The sequence below is a fragment of the Canis lupus genome, chromosome 11, assembly GCF_048164855.1.
Source record: "Canis lupus baileyi chromosome 11, mCanLup2.hap1, whole genome shotgun sequence".
NCBI lineage: Eukaryota > Metazoa > Chordata > Mammalia > Carnivora > Canidae > Canis > Canis lupus.
Window position 1 is genome coordinate 20717231 of NC_132848.1, and position 23594 is coordinate 20740824.

Genomic DNA, 23594 nt, shown 5'->3' on the forward strand with positions numbered 1-23594 from the left:
GGCAGGGGGTCAGGAGTTTGGAGGGCTCCTCCTCGAACCCTGGCCCACGAGGCGCTGGGCACACGCGGGTAGTGGTGAGAAGGGCGCTCATGGGCACCCACGTGTGGACGCCCCCCCCAGGCACGCAATCCCTGCCCCAGACGCACTCCCTGCCCCTGCGGGCTGAGCGCATCCACTCCTGGCCCAGCCAGGCCCCGAGCAGGACAGCCCCCCGGACGGCTGCTACCAGGTGGTGCTCTGGCCGCGGAGCCTCAGCTGAGCCCAGTGGACACACGGAAAAACGGCCCCACGCTCCCGGGTCACCAGGCTCCAGAGGCCCCATTCCCGGGGCTGTAGGACGCGGCCCACTCACTTCCCTCTACTGCATGGATGGGGAAGTCCAGGCGCCGCAGGAGGTGTGAGCCGCCGACACCACACGCCTAAAGCACGATGACGCAGCCAGGTAGCCGGCCCGGGCCATGTCCAGGGCAGGGGGGCCTCTGCGGCTCCGGTGCAGATGCTCCAGCCCGGCCTAAGGGCTGCGTGGACGGCCCTCCGTCCCTCCGTCCCACGGCAGCGTCTTCCAGCTCCGGGACCTGCTTGCAGCACGGCGGGTGCCGGGCACCACGGAGGGAGCACTTGCCACACAGGCCATGCGTCCGGGACAGGCCTCTGGCGGTGAGGCGGGCCCCGCTCACCCCGGCTGGGCCTGGGGGTGCGAGCCCAAGAGGACGCCTCTTCACATCCTGGAGGCTGTCGGGTGCGTGAGCACACAGGCCAGACGCTCTAGTGCACAGAGGACACAACCTGCGGCAGGAGCGGGGAGGCGGGCTTACCTCTGCACGGAGGCCAGGGGGCGGGGGGCGGGGGATGCTCGGCATGCGTCCCCGGATCTCGGAGACGGGACACAGGATGCCTGTTCCCACGAGGCGCCCTGGCTGTGGCACCAGGGGAGACGTGTGAGGCCGGGCTGCTTGTCACGGCGGCAGGACCCAGCCCACCTGACAGATACACCCTGGCTCTGGCTGGAGGCCATCGTCCTCGTTCACGAGCCCCGGTGCTCACGGCGCTCACCATCCTTTCCTCCATGGCCACGGTTTCTCGCCTCGGGGACAGCGACGTCGAGGCTCACGGGCCGGGCAAGCAGCTGTCAGGTGGCCGAGCCTCCCGGGAGCTGCCGCTTGAACCCCTTCTCGTCTCCACGAATGGACGCCACTCCCACACCTCCAGGCTCGTCCTCTCTCTGCATGGACAGTGCGAGGAGGAGTGGGGACCCTGTCCTGGTCACACCGGCCTGCCCCGTCGTGCTCTGACGGCACAGCCCCAGGCTGCCCCCTGCCGCCCAGGGGGCCCGTGGCCACCGCAGGACCTGCCTTCCGCCTCAGTCCCCCTCCCAGGACAAGCGCGCTCTGGGCCTGGGCGCGGGGGTTCGTCAACCCCCCACTGCGGCGCCAAAGCCGGGGACGTCACCTCAAAATCACGCAGCCCACCGCTGACCCACCCAGCCATGCTCCCAGGGCCGAGTTCCGTAAAGAGCAGCTGGACAGACAGACGTGGCTCCCTCCATCCATGTGTGGCCCGAGGACCCGGGTGGCAGAAACAGTCTGACGCCAAAACCACTGTTTGCAGATCTGAACGGGCTTCCCCGGAGAGGGGCTCCTCCCGACGTGGGTCTCCTTCGGGGTCCTGCTTCTCCGTGTCCAGGCCCCGGCCTCTGCGTGGGGCGGGAGCGGGCGCCCACCCACAGGGCGACCGACAGAGGCCCCCAAGCAGCGCCGTCCACGCACCAGGCCCCGGAAGACCCAGCCGGGCCCCAGGCCCAGGAAGGGGGTCCCGTGGCCACGTGCGCTCTGAGCCACCCCGCCAGCCGCACCTGCTACGCCCCCTCCCAGGACACCCCAGCCCGTGAACAAAAGCCATGCTTACCAAAGGATTTTTTCTTTATTTTCATAATTTAGCTGAATCAACACAAAATTGAATACTGTAAAACAAGGAGGAAAAAATAAAAAAAACGCTGTAACATCTTAATCCTCCAGTGTCTGCCTCTGAAGGAGCCCACGCTCGCCGTGGGAGGACGCGGGCTCGGGGAGGCAGCCGCGACCCTCCTGCGGCCCCGGCACCTGGCCGCGTCGCTCCCTCGGGGACGCTCAGCCCTCTGAACCTGCGGTGACCGAGAGGTGAATTAAATACTCATGGACATCGAAACGGGTCTTAAATAAATGGGTCTTCTCTCCTATCTTTAGTCTATGGGTTGCTGGGACGGCTTCTATATACTTAATATTATTATTTTTTTTACTTTTTCTTTCCTTTTTTTTTTTTTTTATTTAGTAGCATAGAACTAGCAGAGTGCGCCTGTTAATTGGACTGTCAGGTAGTATAGTTCAGCACAAACTCAGGAGAATGAGGGGCCCTGGCGGACGACGGCCCGGGGTCGGAGACGCAGGAGTGTCCCTCGCGCGTCGGCCCGGCGGCCCCGTGCCATGGGGAGGGCAGGAGGCTGGGGCGCCTGCCATTCTCCGCGCGCCCTGGCCCGTCCCCGGCGACTCGGCCGCCGGCCGTGAGGACGGAGAGGCAGCGGGGCGGGCGGGCTTCAGCCCCAAGAGGAGGTCGGCGGCAGCGCCCGCGGATGGGCCCGTGGGAGGGAGTCACACAGAGGGACACGGGATCTGTCGGGAGAGGCGTGACCGACACCTGCCCCCTGGGCCTCCCCGCGGCCGGGCTGGACAGGGAGCAGCGCCTGGGCCCACGGTCGGCCGCGCACGACGGCCACCTCCCCGTGGCGTCAGGCGCGTCCTCGGCTGCTGTCCCCGGAGTCCGGCCCTCGGCGCCTGCCCCGCAGCCCTTCAGAGACGCCGGCGCTCCCGCCCGCCGCGCGGGCCGGGCAGGGCGACCACATTAATTGTTAAATAGGATTTTTTTTCTACAAATATACAACATATAAAAACTGTTAAATATATAACTTTAGGCTTTGCAAAATACATTTAATGATCTCTTTCAAACAAGTGTTACTTTAGGTTTCTTTAATTTGCTTTCTGGAGCTAAATGGTGCGTCGTTGCAGACAGCAGTCACGGGAGACCCAACATGCTCGCGGCGAATACTGGATTATCCCACTATCAGAAATGAGCTGTAGAGAGGCATGTGTAACTGGTTAAAACAGAAAGTGATTTTAGTCGGTCAAGTCCATCTAAGTACAGCGGGGCCGGCCGCGTGTGGCGGTCCGCGTTCCCGGCGAGGGGCGCTCGCCCGCGGGGCCGGCCTGGGGGCATCGCCGGCCGGGCCTGGGGTGCTGCCGCGGGTCCGCCCCGGCTGGGCCCCTCTCAGCACGCCCCGCAGCGTCCGTGGGGGGCACGTGTCTGCCGGGGGCCGCCCTCCGCGCCCTGCCGGGGCCGCCGGCGGATCTCGGCCCCCGTGTCCCCCAGTCGAACCCACGGACTCTGACGGTGAGGGCGAGTCCAAGTTAAAATAGATTTTGCTCTTTGGTCTATCGAGTATGCTGAAAGGGTACGAAAATAAAAGTGATTCGGACAGTCTGGGGCACAAGGCGAGGCCGCTTCGGGGCCCAAGGGCCAGTCCTCCCGCGGGCCCGGCGCCGACGGCCGCTCCCGGGCTGGGCCGCTGCGGCCGCCGCCTCGTCCTCCTCGCCAAGGCCCGGGAGGGCGGCTGAGGCCGGGCTCCCACGGACGCCCTCGGGGCCCCCGCGCGTGTCCCGGGCCGGACTCCTCGCAGCGGCGGACGCGCTCAGCTCAGGACGACGCCAGGGAGGCGGGCTGTCCTTGACGGGCTACACGGAAACAGGGTGGGCGGGTGGTGGAGAACAGGTGGCGTCCACAGCGGACGGAGGACCGTGGTCGAGGTGCGGACGCGCCGGGGAGCCAAGGCCACTCCCGGGGCCCCTGGGGGGCGGCGTCTGTCAGGAGACCTGAGGAAAGAGACAAGAGAGCGTCAGCCCCGCAGACCCCGCAGTCCCCACGGGCACTGGACGAGCCCGGGATGCACCCACCGGCCACGCACATCACAGGCCAGTCCTGTTCCTCCCCGGACCCAGGCAGGCACACCTGGCTCCCCCCGACCTGGGCACAACCGGGGGGTCCTGCCCTGAGCGCCGCGGGCTCAGCGAATCAGCCACTGTCCTCCACCCCACACTGGGCAGGGTTTGGCTCTGAGGCCCACCCTCCCGCTGCCCCAACAGCCTCTTGCTCTGCACCATGTACACAGCAGGGGCCGCATAACTGCAGGATGACAAGTGAGGGGAGTGTGTGAGCCACACACTATGGAGCCCACGGGAGGCCACGGCGGTGGGGTGGCATGTGCGCCCCTGGTGACCGGGCCCCTGCCCCCCGGAGCCCCGGGAACCCGTCAGACCAAGCACACGAGCTCGCGGCCACGGAGCACGCATGGGGGTCCCAAGCTGCTGCTCTGGGTGGGAATAACACGACCCTGAAAACCACGAAGGAAGAAAAGCGGGGTGTGGTTTGCACAGAGCAGCACACCCCACACCACAGGCCCCGACCCAGGTCCCCACCAGGCTCCTGTCACCCCCCAGGGTGACCCCAGTCCGAGGCAGGGATCCCGGGGTCCTGGTGAGTTTTAGGATCCCTGGGCTCGGGTCAGGGGCTCAGGGGCTGCTGGGCATTCTCCACACGGGGCCCCCCAGTCGGGGGAGAGGAGGGTGTCACGCTCCCCCCCACCACGTGGCAGAGATGGGACACAGCATGGGCGGGCCTGTCCTTGGCAGGTGGGGGAGGCCCCTCAGCAACCCCAGGTCAGCGTCCTTTGTCTGCACCCTGGCACCTCCCACCCCCGGCTGGCCCCATCCGCACCCCAGCCCTCCTGAGCACCCCGGCCCTGTCCCACCTGCCTGCGCTCTCACTACACTGCCCCCAAACTCCGCCCGCACCGCAGATCCCCATCCTCTTGCACTGGCCGCTCCGCGGCCTTCCCTCCACTTCTCGGTCCCACCAGGCTGGGCGCTAGGCGTCCTCGGTCACCTGGCCTCTCCCCGCAGGCCCCCTGGCAGAGCGGCCCCCCTAACGGCTGCCCCAGAGCTGTTCACAGGGCAGGGGTGGTGGGGACGCCGTCCTCAGGCCGGGCCCGGGGCCAGTCCTGTCCACGCCTCACTCATCTTTCCTGTCCCTGGACACCTGGGTCCCCCAAGCTGCCCCAGGCGCAGGAGGCTTCTCGCAGGGACAACTGGGTTGCACCCATCCCCCGCAGCCCCTCGGCAGCACAGCACAGGACAGCCAGCCCACTGCCCCCAGGGCACCCTCGGGTCCCCATCCCCCGGGTCAGATCCAACCTGCCCAACCCCAGGCCCCAGCCTGCCCTGACAGGGGCCCTGCCTGCCGCCCCGTCCTCCCCGTGAGGCCCCCCGACCCCGGGGTCTGGCCCGGCTCACGGCCTCCCCAGCACGCCCGTCTTGGACGCTGAGGACGGCTGTCACCCGTGGCTCCTTCATGGCTTTAGGCAACATGGTCCTGCCTACGTTCTTGCTGTTTCTCAGGGCCACGGGGTCCCCTTGCTTGTAATGTCGTGGTCTGGGTTCTCTTGGGCGTCTCACCGCCGAGCAGGGGCCGCGGCAATGTTCATGGCGAGTGACGGCGCCGGACTCATGCCTTGGCCCCCGTGTCACCCTGGCCTTCCTCTGGAACCGTGTTTTCTCTGGCTCAGAGCGGCCCCCTCGAGACTCAATGACGGGCACTGTTTCCACGTGGTCGGCGTGGCGGGGGCCGCACCACAGCCCGAGAGACGCCCAGACTCTGTGGGCCCGAGGAGGAGCCCGTCACTGTCCCCAGCGACACCGGTGCCTCCCAGGGCTCCACCGCGGGGGCCGCTGTCCCGGGACCCGGGCGACCCTGGCACCTGGAGCCTCCGTGACGATGCAGCATCTCCTCCTGCTTTTGCTCGCCGCGCCCACGGCCCCCACGAGGCTAGGAGGGGGACCCCAAGAGCCGCAGCGACCCCGTCTTGCAGAGCTGCGGTGACAGGGTCCCGGCGCTGGACGCAGGTCCTCAGAGGTGCTGGGAGGAACCAGCAGAGCCTCTGGCCCCGGGGACGCTCAGCCGGAGGCCTGTCTCGGGGCCTGTGTGGCCATCAGCGTGCCACGGAACCTGGGGGAGCAGATGGGTCATGGGCTGGGCCGGCTGCCCTGGCCCCCGGCCCCCTTCCTCAGAAATGCTGGCCTATGGCCCAGCCTGGGGACCCCGGGGGGCCCTCCTGCCGTCCTGGCTGCCATGCTCCTGGGGCCACACTGCTGAGCCCCCACCCGCTCAGGGAGCAGCACAGCCCATGACCCCCCGGCTCGGAGGGGAGAGTCCCCCGTGAAGCTCCCTGCCTCCTGAGAGCTCGCCCAGGCTGGGGGACCCTCTTCACCTGGACCCCGGACATGGCCCCTGGGTCAGCAGGTGGGTCTCTCCGGCCAGGCCCTGGCCCCCGGCGGGTGGTTTGTGTGCCCTGTTGGCCCCCAGAGGGTCCTCACGACACCTGACACCCGTCTGCCCGCCCCGGGCATCCCCGCAGCCCCACCCCAGGAAGCGTGTGTTCCCCACGGTGACGGGCAGGTACTCGGACACGACAAGCATCGTTCAGAAAACAGAACTTCCCAGCCCCTGTGGGTCCTACGGCGCCTTCTCTGTTCCTCATTAAAGGCTCGCGTGTGATGTCCAGTGGGGCCGAGTGTTCCGGGTGAAGGAGCACGCCGTCCTGGATCGGGAGCCCCGCACAAAAGGTCCTAATAAACAGCAGGCATGAGACACAGAGGCGGCGGCCCCCGGTGCCGACAGGCTCAGGACGACAAGCGCCGTTGCCATGGAGAAGGTAAAGGCACAGCCAGGGAAGAAGCTTCTGGAAGGGCGGCGCGTCGTCCCACCCGTGCCCCGCCATCCAGTTTCCCTGAAGCTTCACAGCCAGGCCCAGGCCCTGTGTCCTCCCCAAACCCACAGGGAAGCTGCAACTTGTTTCTTTATTTAAAAACAAACAAACAGGGGATCCCCGGGTGGCTCAGTGGTTGGGTGTCTGCCTTCGGCTCAGGGCGTGACCCTGGGTCCTGGCATCGAGTCCCGCATCGGGCTCCTCGCAGGGAGCCTGCATCTCCCTCTGCCTGTGTCTCTGCCTCTCTCTGTGTCTCTCATGAATAAATAAATAAAATCTTTAAAAAAAATAATAAACCAAACAAACCAACCAAACAGCACACCGAGGCTGGGGCGGCGCCTTCTGGTCACACAGCCAGCTCACGGCCTCAGAGAAGCCCCCGGCCACCCCCCCCCCCACACCCTCTCTTCCAACTCCAAGCAACACAGGTGCGTCCGGGCCGGGAGGACGCAGCCCCTGCCAGGCCGGCAGCACTGGGGACCCCGCACAGGACGTTGGTGTGCCGGGCGCTCTGTGCACGTGCACGTGGACAACCCCTCCCCGGGTGGAGGGTGACCGTCTACTGTGCCCCCGGGGGTATTTACCCAAGGCCTCGGCAGGGAGGAGGCCATGGGGGCCTCTCTGCCCTGCGGCCTGACTAACCTGGTCCCCCAGCAGCCTGAGAGCCACATCTGTCCCCTCCTCCGCTGTCCCCTGGGAAACAGCGCCCTGCCCTCTCCGGCCGCCCCAGGGACCCTCAGGGGCACAGAGGAAGCCCCTCATCACCCGAGGTCCCAGGCCAGGCCCCTCCTCTGTGAAATGTCCCCCGACCCGGGCAGCCAGCCACGAGGACCCCCGACACACAGCAGCCCGCGGGCTCTGGGGAATCAGTCCCGGGCTGTGGCCGCTGGTCGGAGCCGGCCAGGCCTCCCCTGAGGGCCTCCGTGGGCCCAAGGCCGTCTGGGGCGTCCAGGGCCCGGTGCACAGGGCAGCCAGGATGGGGCACCTGTCCCTGGCTCCTGGTGTGCCATGGGATCATGGGTCACCCCCTTGTGACCGCAGTCCGCGGCTGGCGCTGGCGTGTGTCGTCCCCCCTGAAGCTTGGGACAGGCCTGCGAGCAGCCCCTCGTCTACAAGGCCTGTACGCTGCCACCTGTCCCGGGGTCTGAGCGGACAGGCGGGTGACTGGAATCTCACCATGCAGGTCAGGGTCGAGCACGAGGTGGGAGGGCTGCCCACAGCCCCCGGGGGGAGCCCGGTGCGTCTCCAAGTCAGCATCTCTGGTGCTAATCAGACTCCCACTCGCGACGCAGACGCGGCCATCCCAGTGCAGGCGCAGAGGCAGGTCCCCGCGGGCTGACTCAGCACTCGCCTGCCTGGGCACGGACGGCGGCGGAAGCATGTGGGGCGTGCAGGGCGGTGTGCACGCACATGCCGTGCGTGAGGGCGCCCGGAGGACAGGCAAGCAAGCACACAGACCGTGGACGGAGCTGCCACGAGCCCCTCGGCCACAGCCGCCTTAATGTGCGTCCCTGTTAGTCATTCTGAGCATCGGCGTCACCTCTGGGGCAACTGACCTGCTGCGGACATCTGAGCTGTGTCGCCCTGGTGGCCCCCGCCCTCGCCCCCGTCCCCTCCACTCTGGCCGCCGACACCCAGCACCTGGACACAGCAGCGTCCGGTGGGGCAAGTGGCCAGCTGCTCTAGCCTGGGCCTCGGGGTTGCGCAGCCCTTTTGTGCCACGAGGCAGGGAGCCCCCTCCCGCCCTGCTCGAACGTCCCAGGCAGGTCTACACCCACAGGAGGGTCCCCGCGGAGGCCTCCCCCTTGGCTCCCTGCAGGGCACGGCCTGGGAACCGCCTCGTGCCCTGATCCCATCACTGGCAGGATCTGGGGTTTTACGAAGTGTCCGGGCCTTTCCTGCTTGTGTGGCCCTGGGAAAAGGGCTGTTTCTTTCTTTTTTTTTTTTTTAAAGGGCTGTTTCTACCTCCACTAAATGGGAATCTGAAAAGGGGTCGACCACATCTCCCCTCCACACGGGAGCAGAGAACGTGAGGATGGAGGCCGGTGTGCACACGTTCCCTGCGCGACACGCCCGGGGCGGCCAGGCTGCCCTCTTGGCTCCTGTGGGTCCGCGGGGCCCCCCAAGGAAATAACAGGAGGCTGGTCTCTCAGGTCCCAAACAGAGGGACTTCACCAGGGGCACAGCCCACCCAGGACGCCTGTTTTCACTGGAGAAGCTGGAGAAGTCCCGCTGTCAGGCGGCCGCTCCCCGCGGCCTGAGCCCCCCCGGCCTGCAGGCGCAGCTCACCGGCCACCAGGGTGCGGGCAGCCAGCAGCACAGCCTCGGGTCATGGGCTCGCGGGACGCTGCGGGGGCCGCGGAGGAAGACGGCTCTGAAGATCCAGAAGGACCCTGCTCCAGTTTCATAAGGAGCTTCAAGTTCCTATCCTACTTCTTAAAAACAGAAAGCTGAGCTCAGGGATGATGTCAGTGCAAGGAAGCCCGTGAGGACGCCACCTGTGGGGCCTGCGCGTATGAGGACAGGCCCTGGAGGTGACGCAGGGCGCTGGGAGTGGCCCCCGCCGGGCGCTGCAGGGAGCTGGGTCTGCCCAGAGCTGCAGGAGAGACCCTGCCCGGCCCTCACCCAGTGAGCACCTGTGACCTCAGTCCCGGGCTTCCGACCTCAGAGCCGGGATAGGGCCACCCCGAGTCGTGCTAGCTGCTGCTTGCAGTGATGCATTATGTGGCACAGAAAACCGGGGACACCCTATGTGGAAAACTCGGCTCGTAAAATTGCATTTTACGTTTTAAATAAAAACAATGCATAAATAAATAAATTAATTAATAAATAAATTAATTAATTTTTTAAAAAAAGCAATGTGTTTAGGAGACGTGGGTGGCGCGCGGTCCAGGGCCACCCCCTGAGCCTTGCTGCACCTGCTGGAGGACTCCGTTGCAGACGGCGTCCCAGGCCAGACCCCTCGTGCGTCTCCAAGGTGACACCACCCCTCCCCTGCCACACAGGGTCCTGCACACGCCACCTCTGCTGGAGGAGGAAACCCCCACTCGGCATCCAGCTGGCAGGTGAAGACCGTCCACCCTGAGCCAGGCCCCCAGACCCCAGGCTGCATCTGCCCTGCTGGTGGGTCAGACAGGCAGGTCCCAGGACTCGTCCCTCAGATGCTGATTCGGGGGGGGGGGTTCCTGGGAGGCTGGGGCCCCCACAGCCTCCTGCCAGGTGTGGCCCGGCTCCTCCAGGGAAGCATCCCTGCTGGGTGAGGACCCCAGGCTGACACTGACCCTGAGTCCCCTCGGGGCTGCTACAGAGTCTGCTCAGCCCCGCCCATGGTCCCCCCGGGAGGACGGGACCCCCCTCCCTGCCGCGCCGGCACCTCCAGCTCGCTGCCTGCAGGACTGACCGGCCTTCCGCCTCCCCTAAGTCTCGTGTGTGTTTGCACGAGCCCAACTCGCCACGCAGTTTTTCCAAAGGGAGTGTCGACCACTGGGGACAGGCTTTGCGGACTGGATTCCTGTCCTCTTTGTCCCCAAGGCAGCGCCGGCTTTGAAGTCCGTCCCTCGCCTGCGCTAATCCGGGGCCACTGCCCCTGCGAGCCCCGCACGGCAGCCCGGCCGGCAGCAGACCCGAGGCCCGCGTTCACGGGCGGAGGGATCAAGGGGATGCAGAGATAACAGGGCGGGCGGGTGGCGCTCTTCAAAGACGACACCAGAAACGTTGGGCTGCCACCTTGCTATCCACCGTCCGCAGCGCTGAGGGTGGCCCCATGTGCTCGGGGAGCTCAGGATCCAACCCCTTCCCCAGTCTCCCTCTGGGGGAAAGCAGCCCCGCACGGTGGGGAGGTCACCTCGGAGCTGGACCAGGCACTGCCCGCAGTGCGTGGAGCCCTGCCAGGCTGCTGCCCGCCCGCAGCCTCGCTGCCCCACGATCACACTGTCAGGGTGGAGGCCGTGCCTCCGTGCAGCGAGCTCCACGGCCAGCGTGGAGCCCCCCACCCCCATGAGCACCTCCCGTGGGTGTCCACCGCCGCTCCCCGACGGGCACCTCTCTTCCAACAGTTGTTGGCCGTTCCCATCCGGGGCTGTGGGCTCCCTGTCCTCGTAGGCTCTACTCCTCTGCACCTGCAAGCTGTCCCTCCGCCACATGGACTAGAGCCAGCCGGGCAGCTCACCTGCCTCTGCTTCTGTGAAAGTGGGTTTGGGACACGGAAGTGAGTCTGGGCTGCCCTTTGAAAGCCGGCCCAGCGTGGGCCCTCGGTGTCCGGCCGACCGCGGGACAGGACTTGGTGCCTCTGTGGCTCCACATCCCTGTCTGTACCATGTGGATGACGATAGTCTGTAGCTCACGGGCGCCTGGGCCTGAACAGGTGGATTTACGCACCTGCTCAGAACAGCATCTGAGCACGCGTGGTTAGCAACAAGCGTGCCTGTGGTTTTTCTGGATTTTCCAGGCTGGATTTACAACCCGAACCCAGAGATTCCCTGGCGTTTTCTCCAGCGGCCCCTGCTGTTTGTGGCGCCACCGTCCTGTCTGCAGGAAAATCCGTGGAAGGTGGTGGTAGTAAGGCTCCAGGTCCAGTTACCCCCAAATATGAAGCCTGTTACCACCACATGAAGCCTGTTACCACCACTTCTGCCCTGGTCCTTGCAGTTCGCCGCACCCCACAGTCCACTCCCCCCAACGGGGGCCACACGGTCCCCTCTGTGGAGCAGAACATAACAGGAGGAGGACCAACACTCTCAGGTTGTAAGTGCGTGTGTGGGACGGGAACAAGCCCTGTCCCTGTCTCAAGGACAAGAGGGGTTGGTCCCCAGAGGGGTGCAGCCCGGGGCTCAGCTGCTCACAAGCATCGCCTGCTCACCCGGTGGGATGCGGACATCGGGGTGGCCTCTGTCCCAAAGCCCTCCTATGCTGCGGCGGGCCCACACTCCCAGATAAGACGCAGAATCACTCGTAATGTTCCCAAGATGTCGCCGGGGACCAGAATGAAACTGTATTAAATCTAAAAATCAAATTTGAAAGGACAGACAACGAACGGCACAGGGTTTGGGCACCCCCCGACTTTACCCTGGTACGCGTGTGACAGCTTTGTTTACTGATTCAAATCGCTTTAAATTTCTCCTGGAAAGACGCTGCCATTATCTTTATACAGGTGACCAAGCTTTTCTTACCCAAGTTATTTCATACGTTTCCTGCTGGGTTTCAGCAGAGACCCCTCCTCCCTCTCATTTACTCAGGTTTGTTTTATTTATGCATCTTCATAAACCATTACGCTTCTGAAACGTATCTGCCCGGAGGTAAGAGCACAGCTGACTTCGTCGGGCCTCTCCCGTGGACACAAGGCTGTGTTCCAATAAAACTTTATTTATAAACATAGGTAAGGGGGCCGGATCTGGCCAACAGGCCACAGTTTGAGGACCTCTGATCTAGACCGCGACGTGTGTCTACGAAGACGTACGGCGGGATGAATGCCAAGTGGAGAGCCTTCTGTATTCACAATTGGTCCAATTTAATAAACTCTTTAATTAGTTTTCAAGGCACTTCAGCTGCTCCTACAGAATTCTGGAAGCACCTGTGCACCTCATCTGTAATAATGATTGTATTTTCTCATATCAAATAATTATGTGATTGCATTTGCCAGATCTTCCAAAAGGTCACCCTGGGAATGTCTGCAGGCCCGTGCACGCAGCCTGCCTTGGTCCCGATGTGAACAGGACAGGGGGCCGGCTATAAGGGCAATGCTGGCTTTCATTTCAGACGGACATGGTGCCTGTCTGGTGCCTTTTTCAGCACCTACTGAATCAGAGCACATTTTTATCCGGTCATCCTTTGGGGTTGGTCACCTTTCCTGATTCTAAAATGTAAAAATGAAAAAAAAATTTTTTTTAAATGTAAAAATGTATTTTAATCTCATATAAATCTATGGTGTGGTAGCCTTCTGCCTTGTTTTCAAGGGCTGCAGAACTCCCTGCACCATTACCTTGTGCAGGGATGCATCGCAGATGTGGCCACAACCCCAAGGCCATATGCGGTTTCCCGGGGGCCTCAAGGGCACTTGGCTGAACGAGCCCAAGGCTGGCACACTGCCGGACCCAGTCACAGGCTCGAGGTCCTTGTGGAACACGCTGGCTCCATGTGCACTCTTCGGGGACCCTCCAGCGTCAGGGTTCCACCAGGTCTCACAATGAACCAGGCAACTTTCCAGTACTTGGGGAAAGGGTACCTGCAGATCAATGGGTTCGAGAACGTGTCTCCTAAACCAGCTCTGTCTGGGATTTCTACTGGGGGACGTTCCCATCTTTCCACTCCTGAGATAGGTTGGTAATTTTCACCCCAGAAAGTCACTTTTATTTTATTTTACTTTTATTTTTTATTTTATTTTTTAAGAAAATCACATTTAATGACAGCCTGCAGATTCAGTGATCAATACGCTGGCCGAGTATGCACTCCTGAATAATCTGAGACCCCAATACAGGCTGGGTTTCCTCCTTCCTATCAGATATACTTTCTAACAAGAAAATCTGCACATGACAGAGCTCAGAGCGTGTGTTTATGTTCTTGCCAGATATACAGTGAATGATCGTGTCCACGTCTTTCTTTTAAAAGTTCACTATTGAGGCGCCTGGGTGGCTCAGATGGTTGAGCGTCTGACTCTTGATTTCAGCTCAGGTCATGGTCTCAAGGTCGTGGGATGCAGCCCTGTGTCGGGCTCCGCTGAAGGCAGATGGTGAACCACGGAGCCCCCCGGGTGTCCCTCCATTCTTCCTGATTTAAAACTAAAGTTATTCAAAGGCACAAGAATACCCAAGTCCATTTCTCACCGTGCCTGCAAACACACCGTGTGTCATCCTCACAACATTCAGAATGCGATCCAACGACTACGACGCGTGGACTTTATCGTCGGGGACGCGTTGGCTCCACTCGGACAGCGTTACCGCTCTAGCCCCTTCGATCCTAAGGCAGCCCCTAGGAGGCGAGGAGCAGCATCCTGCCCATTTCACAGATGTGGACACTGAGGCACGAGAGCCAGGGGACGGGAGCTCCACCAGCAGCATGACTTCAGACCCTGTGCACGGCTGCACAAGTGTGACTACACACCTTCCTTCCCCTTTCTGTCCCTATTTGACCAAAACATTGCAGGATGGTGCTGGCTGCTACGGTCATTATTAATTTCTTTTTTTTTGCTACATCTTTAATATAATGTAAAATGACTGGAAAAGAAGGTTGCCACATTTCTCTTCTACGGAAGTTCAATCCATGACTTGGGTTATGGATTCTTCTGCACAGATTTCATGAATGTCGAGAAATTAGAAGCACCCTGTTCGAATGTTATGATGTTCAATATGTCGGTGCCAATTCAGTGCTGGTACTTTTATTATTCAGAAGATTTACATCCTGGTTCTTTAAATCGTTGTCATTGTTGGTTTTTACTTGACCTTTACGCAGATTTAGGGGTTGTTTGAATTTCCAACTAAACACTGTGTTCCCAATCATTTTGTTAATCTGCAATTGAGCTTGCTTCATATGAACTCACACCAACCTGTGCACAAAGGTTTCCGTGACACTTGCAATACTCTGAACAGTAACCTATCGATAGGTGCCAGTAATCGCATGCACTTGTATGATCTCACGTGGAGCATCTCCACGTATCTTGCCTGTATCAATATATAACCTGGGACACCTGGGCGGCTCAGCGGTTGAGTGTCTGCCTTTGGCCCAGGTTGTGACCCTGGGGTCCTGGGATCGAGTCCCACATTGGGCTCCCCACAGAGAGCCTGCTTCTCCCTCTGCCTGTGTCTCTGCCTCTTTCTCTGGGTCTCTCATGAATAAATAAATAAAATCTTAAGAAAATACATATATACATGACCTGTTGTTCTGGTTTAATCATTTTACCTACCGATTTCCTTTTCCTGTCCTTGGCCTGGCATATCTTGATTCATTTTTTGCTTTAAAACTTGGTTTGCAGAAATGTACTTAGAAGGCAATGTATATTTGACTATCTTAAAAACCTGATTTAAATAGTCTTTGCCTTTTAGGAGGGGAGATTAACCTATTTACGTTTATTGTCACCGCTGGCATGCAAGTTCCATCAGGGGCAGCGGATCCCATTCTGATTTCTGATCATGTGCCTCCTGTGGTTCATTTCTTCACGCACACACACCATGTGGTTTCACCTGCTTTCTCCTCTGCCATGATTTGAAGAAATCATGTTCTTATTTGCATTAGGGGTGGCCTTCCTGTTAATCAAATGCACTTTTAATGATTAAGCCATTTCTCTAATGACTTAAGTCATTATGGCTCCTTCTACTCCACAAACAGACATTAAGTGGCTCTTCTCTTTACTTGGCAGCTGCTCCCCACCCTCAGCTTTTATTAATTTAGCCGGAGGTTACAAATCAGTTTACTGTTACACAGACGTTGTTTTTCCACAATATACACAGTAGATTACACAATACACTGTGGATTCTGTGTTCACTGTCGTAGCCACAGTCACGGGAATGATTCAATCAAGCTCCGTGTGTTTGTTGGTATCAAGAGTCACCATGATTCTTCTTGTCTGTGACCTTCTCCATCGTCAGCTCCTGATTTTTAATTCTTTGATTGGCTTGAGATGAGCTTTCATTTCATTTCAGGAAGGGGGTACACTTTCTAAATCCTTGCAAATTGGGCACCTGGGGTGGGGGGCTAAGTGGTTGAGCATCTGCCTTCAGCTCAGGGCGTGACCCCGGGGTCCTGGGATCGAGTCCCACGTTGGGCTCCCTGCATGGAGCCTGCTTCTCCCTCTGCCTGTGTCTCTGCATCTCTCTGTGTGTGTCTCTCATGAATAAATAAATAAAATCTTAAAAAAAACCCTAATAAATGCAAATTTAAAATCGTCTGTAGTCTCTGGGTGTGAAAAACAACCAGAAGTAGGATTGAATTTGTAAGTGAACGTATTTTTCGGTCGAATCCCTGGCTGTGGTCCTTCCTTTCCATCTGGTGCAGGGGGTGGCTGGTCCGTGCCTTCGGAGGGTCTGTGGGTTCCTGTCCTCTCGTCTGAGTCTCATTTCCCTGAGTTAGCCTGGATTTTAGGAGGCAGCTTTCTCTCCTTCCTTCAAATCAAACACACCCGTGGGGTGTGCGGGTCGTGATGGTGTGGTCTTGTTAACTGGGGGTTTCCTTCCTGGTCCTATTTCCGTCCTGATGTGATCATCCCTCCTCTCCTGCTCATGGTGGCTTCACCTCCAGAGCACCCACTCTCTCAGCTTAGGCATCTGCCCTCCGTCCTCCACACCTGCCGACTTTTTTTCCTCCTCTTTCTCCTCTGAACCATCTCTGGGCTGGAGACCACATTGTTTTTCTGCGGGGACAGTTCCTTCATTTGCAGCTTCCAATACACACCTCAGGTCCACTCGTACTTTGGGCAGCTTAGCATCTGTCCCCAGTTCACCCGCCAACCTCGATGCTCACCTTTGCCCCAGGGCTCCTGGGGTTCCTGGGTCATGGCAGCCGCAGCCCCCGTAGCTCTCGGATTCCAGCCAGCAGCATCTGTGCGCAGGAGAGGACTCCTTGGAGCTCACTCCGCCGTTAGTTCTTTAGAAGGTATTCCTTTCCAGAGCGTGCATTTCCCCACAGGCTCATGTTTGAACTTGGACTCTGATGCTTTTTTAATCTCCTTTAAATGGGCAGAGGCCTATCGTGGGCTGGAATGAGCCATGAGGCCCAGCAGTGAGCGAGTCTTGAGCCTTCGTCCTGGCTCCTGGGGGTGTGGGAAGCCCCTCCGGGCGGGTCTGGAAGGTCTGGATGTGCAGGGACTCTCAGCTCCCATGTGACCCCCAATAGGCTCTCGACCAAGGGGAGGCACCCCCCAGGAGAATCCCACCCCCCTGGAGGTCACGGACTCTGCCTCTGCTGGACAGGTCCACCTTCTCTTGAGGATGGAGAACTGAGTGGGTAACACGGCCCCATGTGCCGCAGTCCTCTGCTGCTTCCTCCCGCTCACCCGACGGGCTCTTCCTGCTAACCCTGCCTTGCCCGTGATGCTCACCTCCACCCACCACCTCCTGTCCTGCGTCCCCAGCAGGACGGGGAGCGCTCCTGCTGCCCATACCCCACTGCGGCCGGCTGGCTTCCCGGGCAGCACTGCAGCCTCCATGTCCGGGTCAGGCCAGGCTCCTTCTGAATCTTCGGGGGTCCCTGTCACAGCCAGGGCTCAGAGGGTTGGGCACCCACGGGATGTCACCGGACTCTCAGCACGGGGCTCTCGGAGTCACGATGCTATGGACAGTTCTTACTTCTAGAAATATTCGAAATTGGGCAAAAGCTGGGCCGAGGCAGTGCAGTGGGCAAAATAAGCCTGCCGCCGTATTAATCCAGAGAGCCAGGGCCACTTCTCTACACACTTGCCGGGAGGACTAGACGGTTCCTCTCCTCCAAATGTTGGATGAGCTTGCTTCCTCGTGGTGTGGATGGCCCGGTCATGGGGATGGGGGCAGTGGTCCCCCTGACTCATCCCACACGGGCCGTGACGACACAAGTGAGATGCGCCCCAGATTCCAACAGACCTGAGAGACACAGCAACACAACAGCGCCCTGGGGCCTTCCCAGACGGCAGGGGGAGCCGGGAAAGGGCGTCGGGTGTGGAGTCTTGCTGATGCAGGTGCAGGTGGTGGGAGCACCTCGGATACTCCAGGAGCCACGCAAGGGAGACAGCAACGCTTTACCCTCACAGAGACTCCCTGGTCTGTCGCAAACCCTCCTTTTCCGTTCCCACCACGCCAAGGACCCATGGTGAGGCCAGCAGGGGTGGGGGGCACTCTGACCCCTCCACGGGTAAGCAGATGGAGGCTAAGCATGCACCGGGATGGTCACCCTATGGGCAGGGGACACAGCCTCATGCGGTACGTGGACACAGTGGCTCCAGGGCACGCTCATCACCCTGCGGGCATGGCAGGTGCGCTTACACCGAGCTGAGCACCATGCTCTGGCTCGGGGGGGGGAGAAGACACCGGAGGGGATGGGCCCCAGAACCCGGCGACATCACCCAGCCAGCACTGATGCCACCCAGGAGCCCCGTCACGCAGTCCATCTCGGGTCTAGCAGGGAGGTGACATTTAAAGCAATTTGAGTTGAGACACAAATCCTCCCATTTCAGTTTTAAAGACTCATCTGAAGTAAGCGTCTGTGTCAAATGGTGCACCTCGGTCCCCGAGCCGTGAGCAAACACCGCTGGGAAGGGGCCGGCCTGGCTCCTGCTCCGGGTGCTGCCATCGGAGCGGCGGAGCTGGGTGAGGGCGCGGCACGTGGACCCCGCAGTGACAGGTGCAGCGGGACCAGACCGGGGGCGTCGGGGGCAGGCTGGGGTGCAGGCGGCAGGGATGAGGCCGGACGGGCTTCCGCAGGTGCAGACTGACCCACTTCTGGCTTCCGGGATCGCCCCGTCTACCGCGCGGCTGAGAGGACCCGTGTTTACCCTTGTCCTTTCCAAAGAGACATAGCCCTGAGCAACGTCGCTTGGAAGATCATAAGGACTTATTAAACCAACAGGAAAAAAACATGTTTTCGACCACTTTGCCAGTATTTCTGCCCAATAAGCTCATGAAAGTGGATCAGAGGACAGAACGAACTCAAATGGCTCCTCCGGGGGCTCGGGGTCACTGTGAACTGCTCCATCCTAATCAAACGCTCACCGTGGACAAGGCGACTGCCTCACGCTCACGGGATCACAGAAGCCCTGGCTTCCGGCGTGGCGGGTGCGCTCCAGGCCCAGGGACTTGGCGGGGCAGGCCCAGGGCCGGCGTGGTGGGCTGGCCCCCGGAACGGGCAGCCTGGGTCGCTCCCACACGCTGTCCCATCCAGCCCGGTGTTCTTGGAAGGTCCCCTCAGGGCAGGACCGTCCCCTCCCCTGGGATTGCGAGGTCTGGGACCATTCAACGCTTCCGGATCCAGAGCAACCCCCATCAGGATGAGCTGGGGGCCTGGTGTGCGGCCAGCGCCCTCGGGTGGGGGGGGCATTCTCTTCCGTTTATGCAGCAAATACTCTGACCTCGCGTCTAAGCAACGGCCACCTGTGCAGCTGCGGATGGCACCACACGCCGCCCCTCCAGGGATTCCCCAGGGGTGCCCATCAGCGGTCGGAGAGCCAGGGGCTGCGAACGCTTCGCCCCTGCATCCCGAACGTCCCACGTGGGAGCCAGAAAGGATGGGTTGGGAGGGAACGGCTTTGGGGGAGGGGGGAGAGGGCCCGCGAGAGGCCGGGGGACAGCAGGACACGGCCTCCCAGGCCCCCTCGCTTCTCCACTGGGCACATGCCCTCCCTGTTCAACCGCTTCCCATTCATGTATTTAAATCGACTCAAAGAACAACCGCTTTAAGGAAAATCGGGACTAACACGGCACCATTGCCCTGAAGAGCCCCCTGCATGGAACTGGCCGAAAGTACCCACGGAAATCACGCGGGCTTGGCCCAACTGATTTTTTTGTTTCTGGGCTCCTTTCTGCCGAGAAAATGAAGCATGTTGCAGCTCACGATACCCACCGATGCCACACCGGCCAGAGACGTTTTGTGTTTACCCACGGAATCCATTAAAACGTCCGGCTATTACCGTGGTGATGAATAGCAGTGATTCAGAGAACACAAAATGGATCGCGGACACGGATCAGAGTAATGACTCGGGATTTTTCATTGTTTGTGCGGGAGGAGGAAGGAGCTAGGCGCAGGCACCGAGGTCCCCTGGGGTGGGCCCTGCCATCTGCCCTGCCTCCCTGGGCACTTCTCCTGGAAACCCGATGAAGGCCCCTTGTCCTTGGGAGGACGCCGTAGTCACTGACCGGCTCCTGGGAGGGCAGGTGAGAGGGGCTGGTTTGGGCTGGACTCTGCCCCAGCCTCCGCCCGCCTCCTCTCTTCTCTGGGACGAGCCCTGCACCATGTGGGCTCCTGCAGACCCGCCATAAGTGCCACCCCATCGGATTCCATGTGGGCGACGGATAGCAGCCCCTCAGCCCCAGACCTTGCAGCCCGCTGGTCCCCTGGTCCTCACCAGACACACAGCAGGAGGGACAAAAAATGCCAAGGACCCTCCCCAGGAGCAGAGGCAGAGCCGAGGAGCAGGGGCTGGGGCCGAGCGTCCAGGAGCTCTGGTCTCATCCCAAGGAGCCACTGCCCCTGCTCCACAGCGGAAGCTCCATGTGGCATCGGCTTCGGGAACAGACTCCAGAAAGCACGTCCTCCTGGGCGCCTGCAGGGCGGGGGCAGGGAGGAGCTCAGCCACAGGCCCCCAGCACACGGATTCAAACAGAAAATCTCCAGCCGAAAATCCTGTTTGTCCATTAGAGGCAAATCCATTATCCCCCTTGCTCTCATGCCAAGACGTGTCACGGCGTTCCACAAGTGGCGCGGGTGTTTGCTAATTCCCTCCGCCGGGACCCACGGCGTCCAAGGTGGGAGCTTCTCATGCAGCAGCGGCCGCCGGGCCGGGGATTATCCCACGCGGCCCCTTGTGCCCCCTTGAATGGTGAGGAGTTTCCTGGAGCCCCCGCGTTGCCTCCCGCACCCCATCTTCGACCCCCGTGGCCTGCTGGTCTGCACCGTCCTACCTAGAGACCCGTTTCCCAAGCCCCCCTGGGGCATCCTCACTCGCATCCCCAGTCTCCCAACGGGGGCCGAGCTGAGATGTTGCCCAATGTGCTCTTCAGGTGACTGGATGGACACAGAGCCCTGACCCCCCTCTGCCGTTTCCCCTCTGTCCCTCAGCATCGCGGGGTCCCAGGGCATGTTTCTCCGAGGTCGGCCTGGGGCAAGTCTGCAGAGGAAGCCCTGTCTCCAGGGAGGGGTGTCCTGGGAGGGGAACATGGCAAATGAGCCACCCCAGAGGGCGGGCAGGCCAGGAAGGCTCTCCACGCACGGGGCCGGGGGCGGCAGGACTCTGCTGGGGCCTGGGCCAGCTGCCCGGCAGGCTGATAGAGACCCCCGGATCCTCGGGGACCCCCGTCTCCCTGTTCCCGAAGGAGACAAGGGAAGACCTGCCACCAGGCAGCTGGCTGTGGCCTCTGGCCAATGAAGCCCCACGCCGCCTCACTCGGGGCCCAAAATCATTTCTCTTTTATTGGTTTTCAGAATGAGCAGCGGAACGGCAGCTGAGACTCGGCTCTGTAATAAACGCTTCTAATTGCTGGGATGGCTCATTCGAGATCAGAGACAAACCCAAGGTTCCCGACGCCTCCAGGAGGCACCGCACTGCCGCTCAGCAGCGTCGGGGTAATCCCGTCTGCGGGGAGGCTGCAGCCCTGAAGGCCTGGGCCCCCGAAATGGACCAGCAGCGAGCTCCTCCACGTGAGGGACCCAGAGGCGGGCTGGCCTGGGCCACTGGGGGGACAGCCAGACAGCGAGGGGAGAGCGGGCCTGGGAGCACAGTGCTAGGGGCCGTGACGACAGGGCGCAGTGTTCCCAGAAGTCCTGGCGCTCGGAGGGAGTCCTGGAGCTGCAGTCCAGTAGCTGCAGACAACGGGAGGAAGACTCTCGGGCATAAACCCCCCGGCGCGGCACAGACCCCTCGGCTGCCAGGTCAGCAAGGCCACAGGAGTCTCTAGTGGCCCATGGACCAGGGAATCTCTGGCCAAGACAAGGGGCGCAAGCACAGTGCACGCAGGCTGGCTGCTCTGTGCTGGGTCTGGCCTGCCAGGACACCTCTGGACCTTGCTCTGCAACCGGGGCCGCCACCCTGCCCATTGGGGCTGTGCCATGCTGGCCTCCTTTGGACCTCTGATGGCCTGTGCAGCCCACGAGGCGCCCATGGGCGTCCCCAGGAGTGACCAGGCCGGGAACCCGAGTCCATCCCCGTATGTGCCCCTCCTCACCCTGTGCCCTGCACCACATGGGCTGTCATGGGGACCCCTTGCACACCCACCTGGTCCCTCCTCTCCTCTCCAGCCACAGCTCCTCAGCTGTGACTCTGTTCTGGCCAGGGTGACCTCCAGCCCTTGGCCCCAGCCAGCCTCCCGGAGGCAGAGCTCACTGTGTCTCTCCAAAGCTGCCCGGCGACCCCAGTGCACTCAGAACGGACGTCCCCGGGGCCCTGCATCAAGGTTGGAGACGACCCGACCTCTGCACTCCTACGACGCCGGGCTCTCGTGGGAGGGGGCCGCAGGGCAGGCCCTGGGTGGACCTCTCTCTCCTGACAGCGTCTAACCACTTCAAGCCAGCTGTCACCTCCCGGGGAAGTGGTGCCCCACCACCCACGCGAGGCAGGTTCGCACCCACTGGCAGGTCCCGGGTCTCCCTGATGGCAACCGCACTGGCCCACACCCGCCGGGCTCACGGGGGAAACGCTGGATCCGCCTTGGAGACCCCACCCCTGCAGGGGGCTGTGCAGGGGGCTCCCTGGGTCCTCGTCCCAGATGGGGAGCCCTCATTCCCAGCTCGGGGGCGCACAGAGCAGAGGGGCCCTGCACCCCGGGGCGTCCCTCCAGCCTCGGATTCCAGGCTGCAGTCTCCTCTCTCCCCGAAGGGATCCCAGAGGTCTAGGTCCGGGAAGACGCGGGGCGAGGAGTCTTCGTATGTGACCCACTTTTCCGTCTGGGGTTCCACCTGCGGCCCCACGGGGACGCGCCCCGGACAGATGTGCACTCCTGCCCCCTCGGCGGCAGCCACGTGCCCTCGGAGACCACACCTGGGAGCTCTAGGAACTCTAAGCACTGCTCTTCTCCGTGTTTCTCTATTTTTGGAGCTTAAAGTCTTCAGAACCCCTGAACGGATAGTCTATTTTTTTCCGACTTCTCTTAAAAAATCAACTCCATGGTTTTCTGAGACTTCCTCCTGCTACTGGATTAACGAAATCTGTTATACACACGTGGGTGTACGTGCACAAACGCATGCGCATCACAACATTACGGGTCTGCGTGCTCATATGTGCGATTTTTTTACGTATTTTATAGCTGCGTTCTTATAAAAAATCGTATCTATCCTTTCCGCAAGTGTTTCTGATCTTCTCAGCGTCCAACCCCGTGTCCTGAAACGACCATGACTCTTCTGCGCACACATCTGGGGCTCGGGGGCGTGAGCGTGACAGCTCACCCCTGCGTCACGGGCAGCCCGGCCTGGCGGGGGGCAGGTCGGCACGGCGGCCACGGGGTGACCGCACCTCCCAGGTGGGGCCCGGGAGCCAGATGCCGCCCAGGAGGGGCAGGGCCGAGGCCGGGGTGCGCAGCCAGGTCCGTGTGCTCCCCTGCTCCCACTTCCTGACCCGCCTCGGCTCCCGCAGGCTGCGTGCTAGCTTCGCTCCCCGCTTCTCCGTGTGGTGCGGCCTCTTCCCCCAGAGCCCCGGCTTCTCCAGCTCCGGGCTGGCGGCCCTTGTTCGCGCTCCTCCAGCCCTGATGCTTTGCTTTCCAGTTGGTGAGCGTGGTGTGAAGAACCGATGGGCAGCTGGCGGGCTTCCCAGAGGGTCCGCAGGCCCCAAACTGCAGCGACCACGGGTTCCTGCCTTGGACCTGGTGAGTGAGAAGCGATAGGACGCCCCCACCCCCAGATTCACGGTCGCCTGGAACCTCAGAAAGTGACATATTTGGAAATGGAGCCATTTAAGGTGCGATCAATGAAGTTCAGGGGCGGAATCGTTCTTGACTCGGCACGGCCTGGAAGCGACAGTGTCATCAGGAGGGAGGTCTGGCTCTCACGGGCTCACGGGTGACGCGTGCACACGTGCAGGAGCGTCTGGAGCCCCAGAGGCGGGATGAGGCCGGCCGGACCCTCCCGCAGAGCCTCTGGAGAAGCACGG

General features: G+C 61.4%; 1 protein-coding gene across 4 annotated transcripts in view; it reads right to left on the reverse strand.

The window, feature by feature from the left end:
- Nucleotides 1-1901: 1901 nt before the first annotated feature.
- The window catches only part of TAFA5 (TAFA chemokine like family member 5), a 154734-nt gene continuing 133041 nt past the window's right edge, over nt 1902-23594 (reverse strand). For all 4 annotated transcript variants that reach the window (XM_072843496.1, XM_072843499.1, XM_072843497.1 and 1 more), the window contains one exon: nt 1902-3899. In XM_072843496.1, coding sequence (XP_072699597.1) covers nt 3891-3899 — 9 coding nt within the window. In that variant the 3' untranslated portion in view covers nt 1902-3890. The remainder of the gene's footprint in view (nt 3900-23594) is intronic.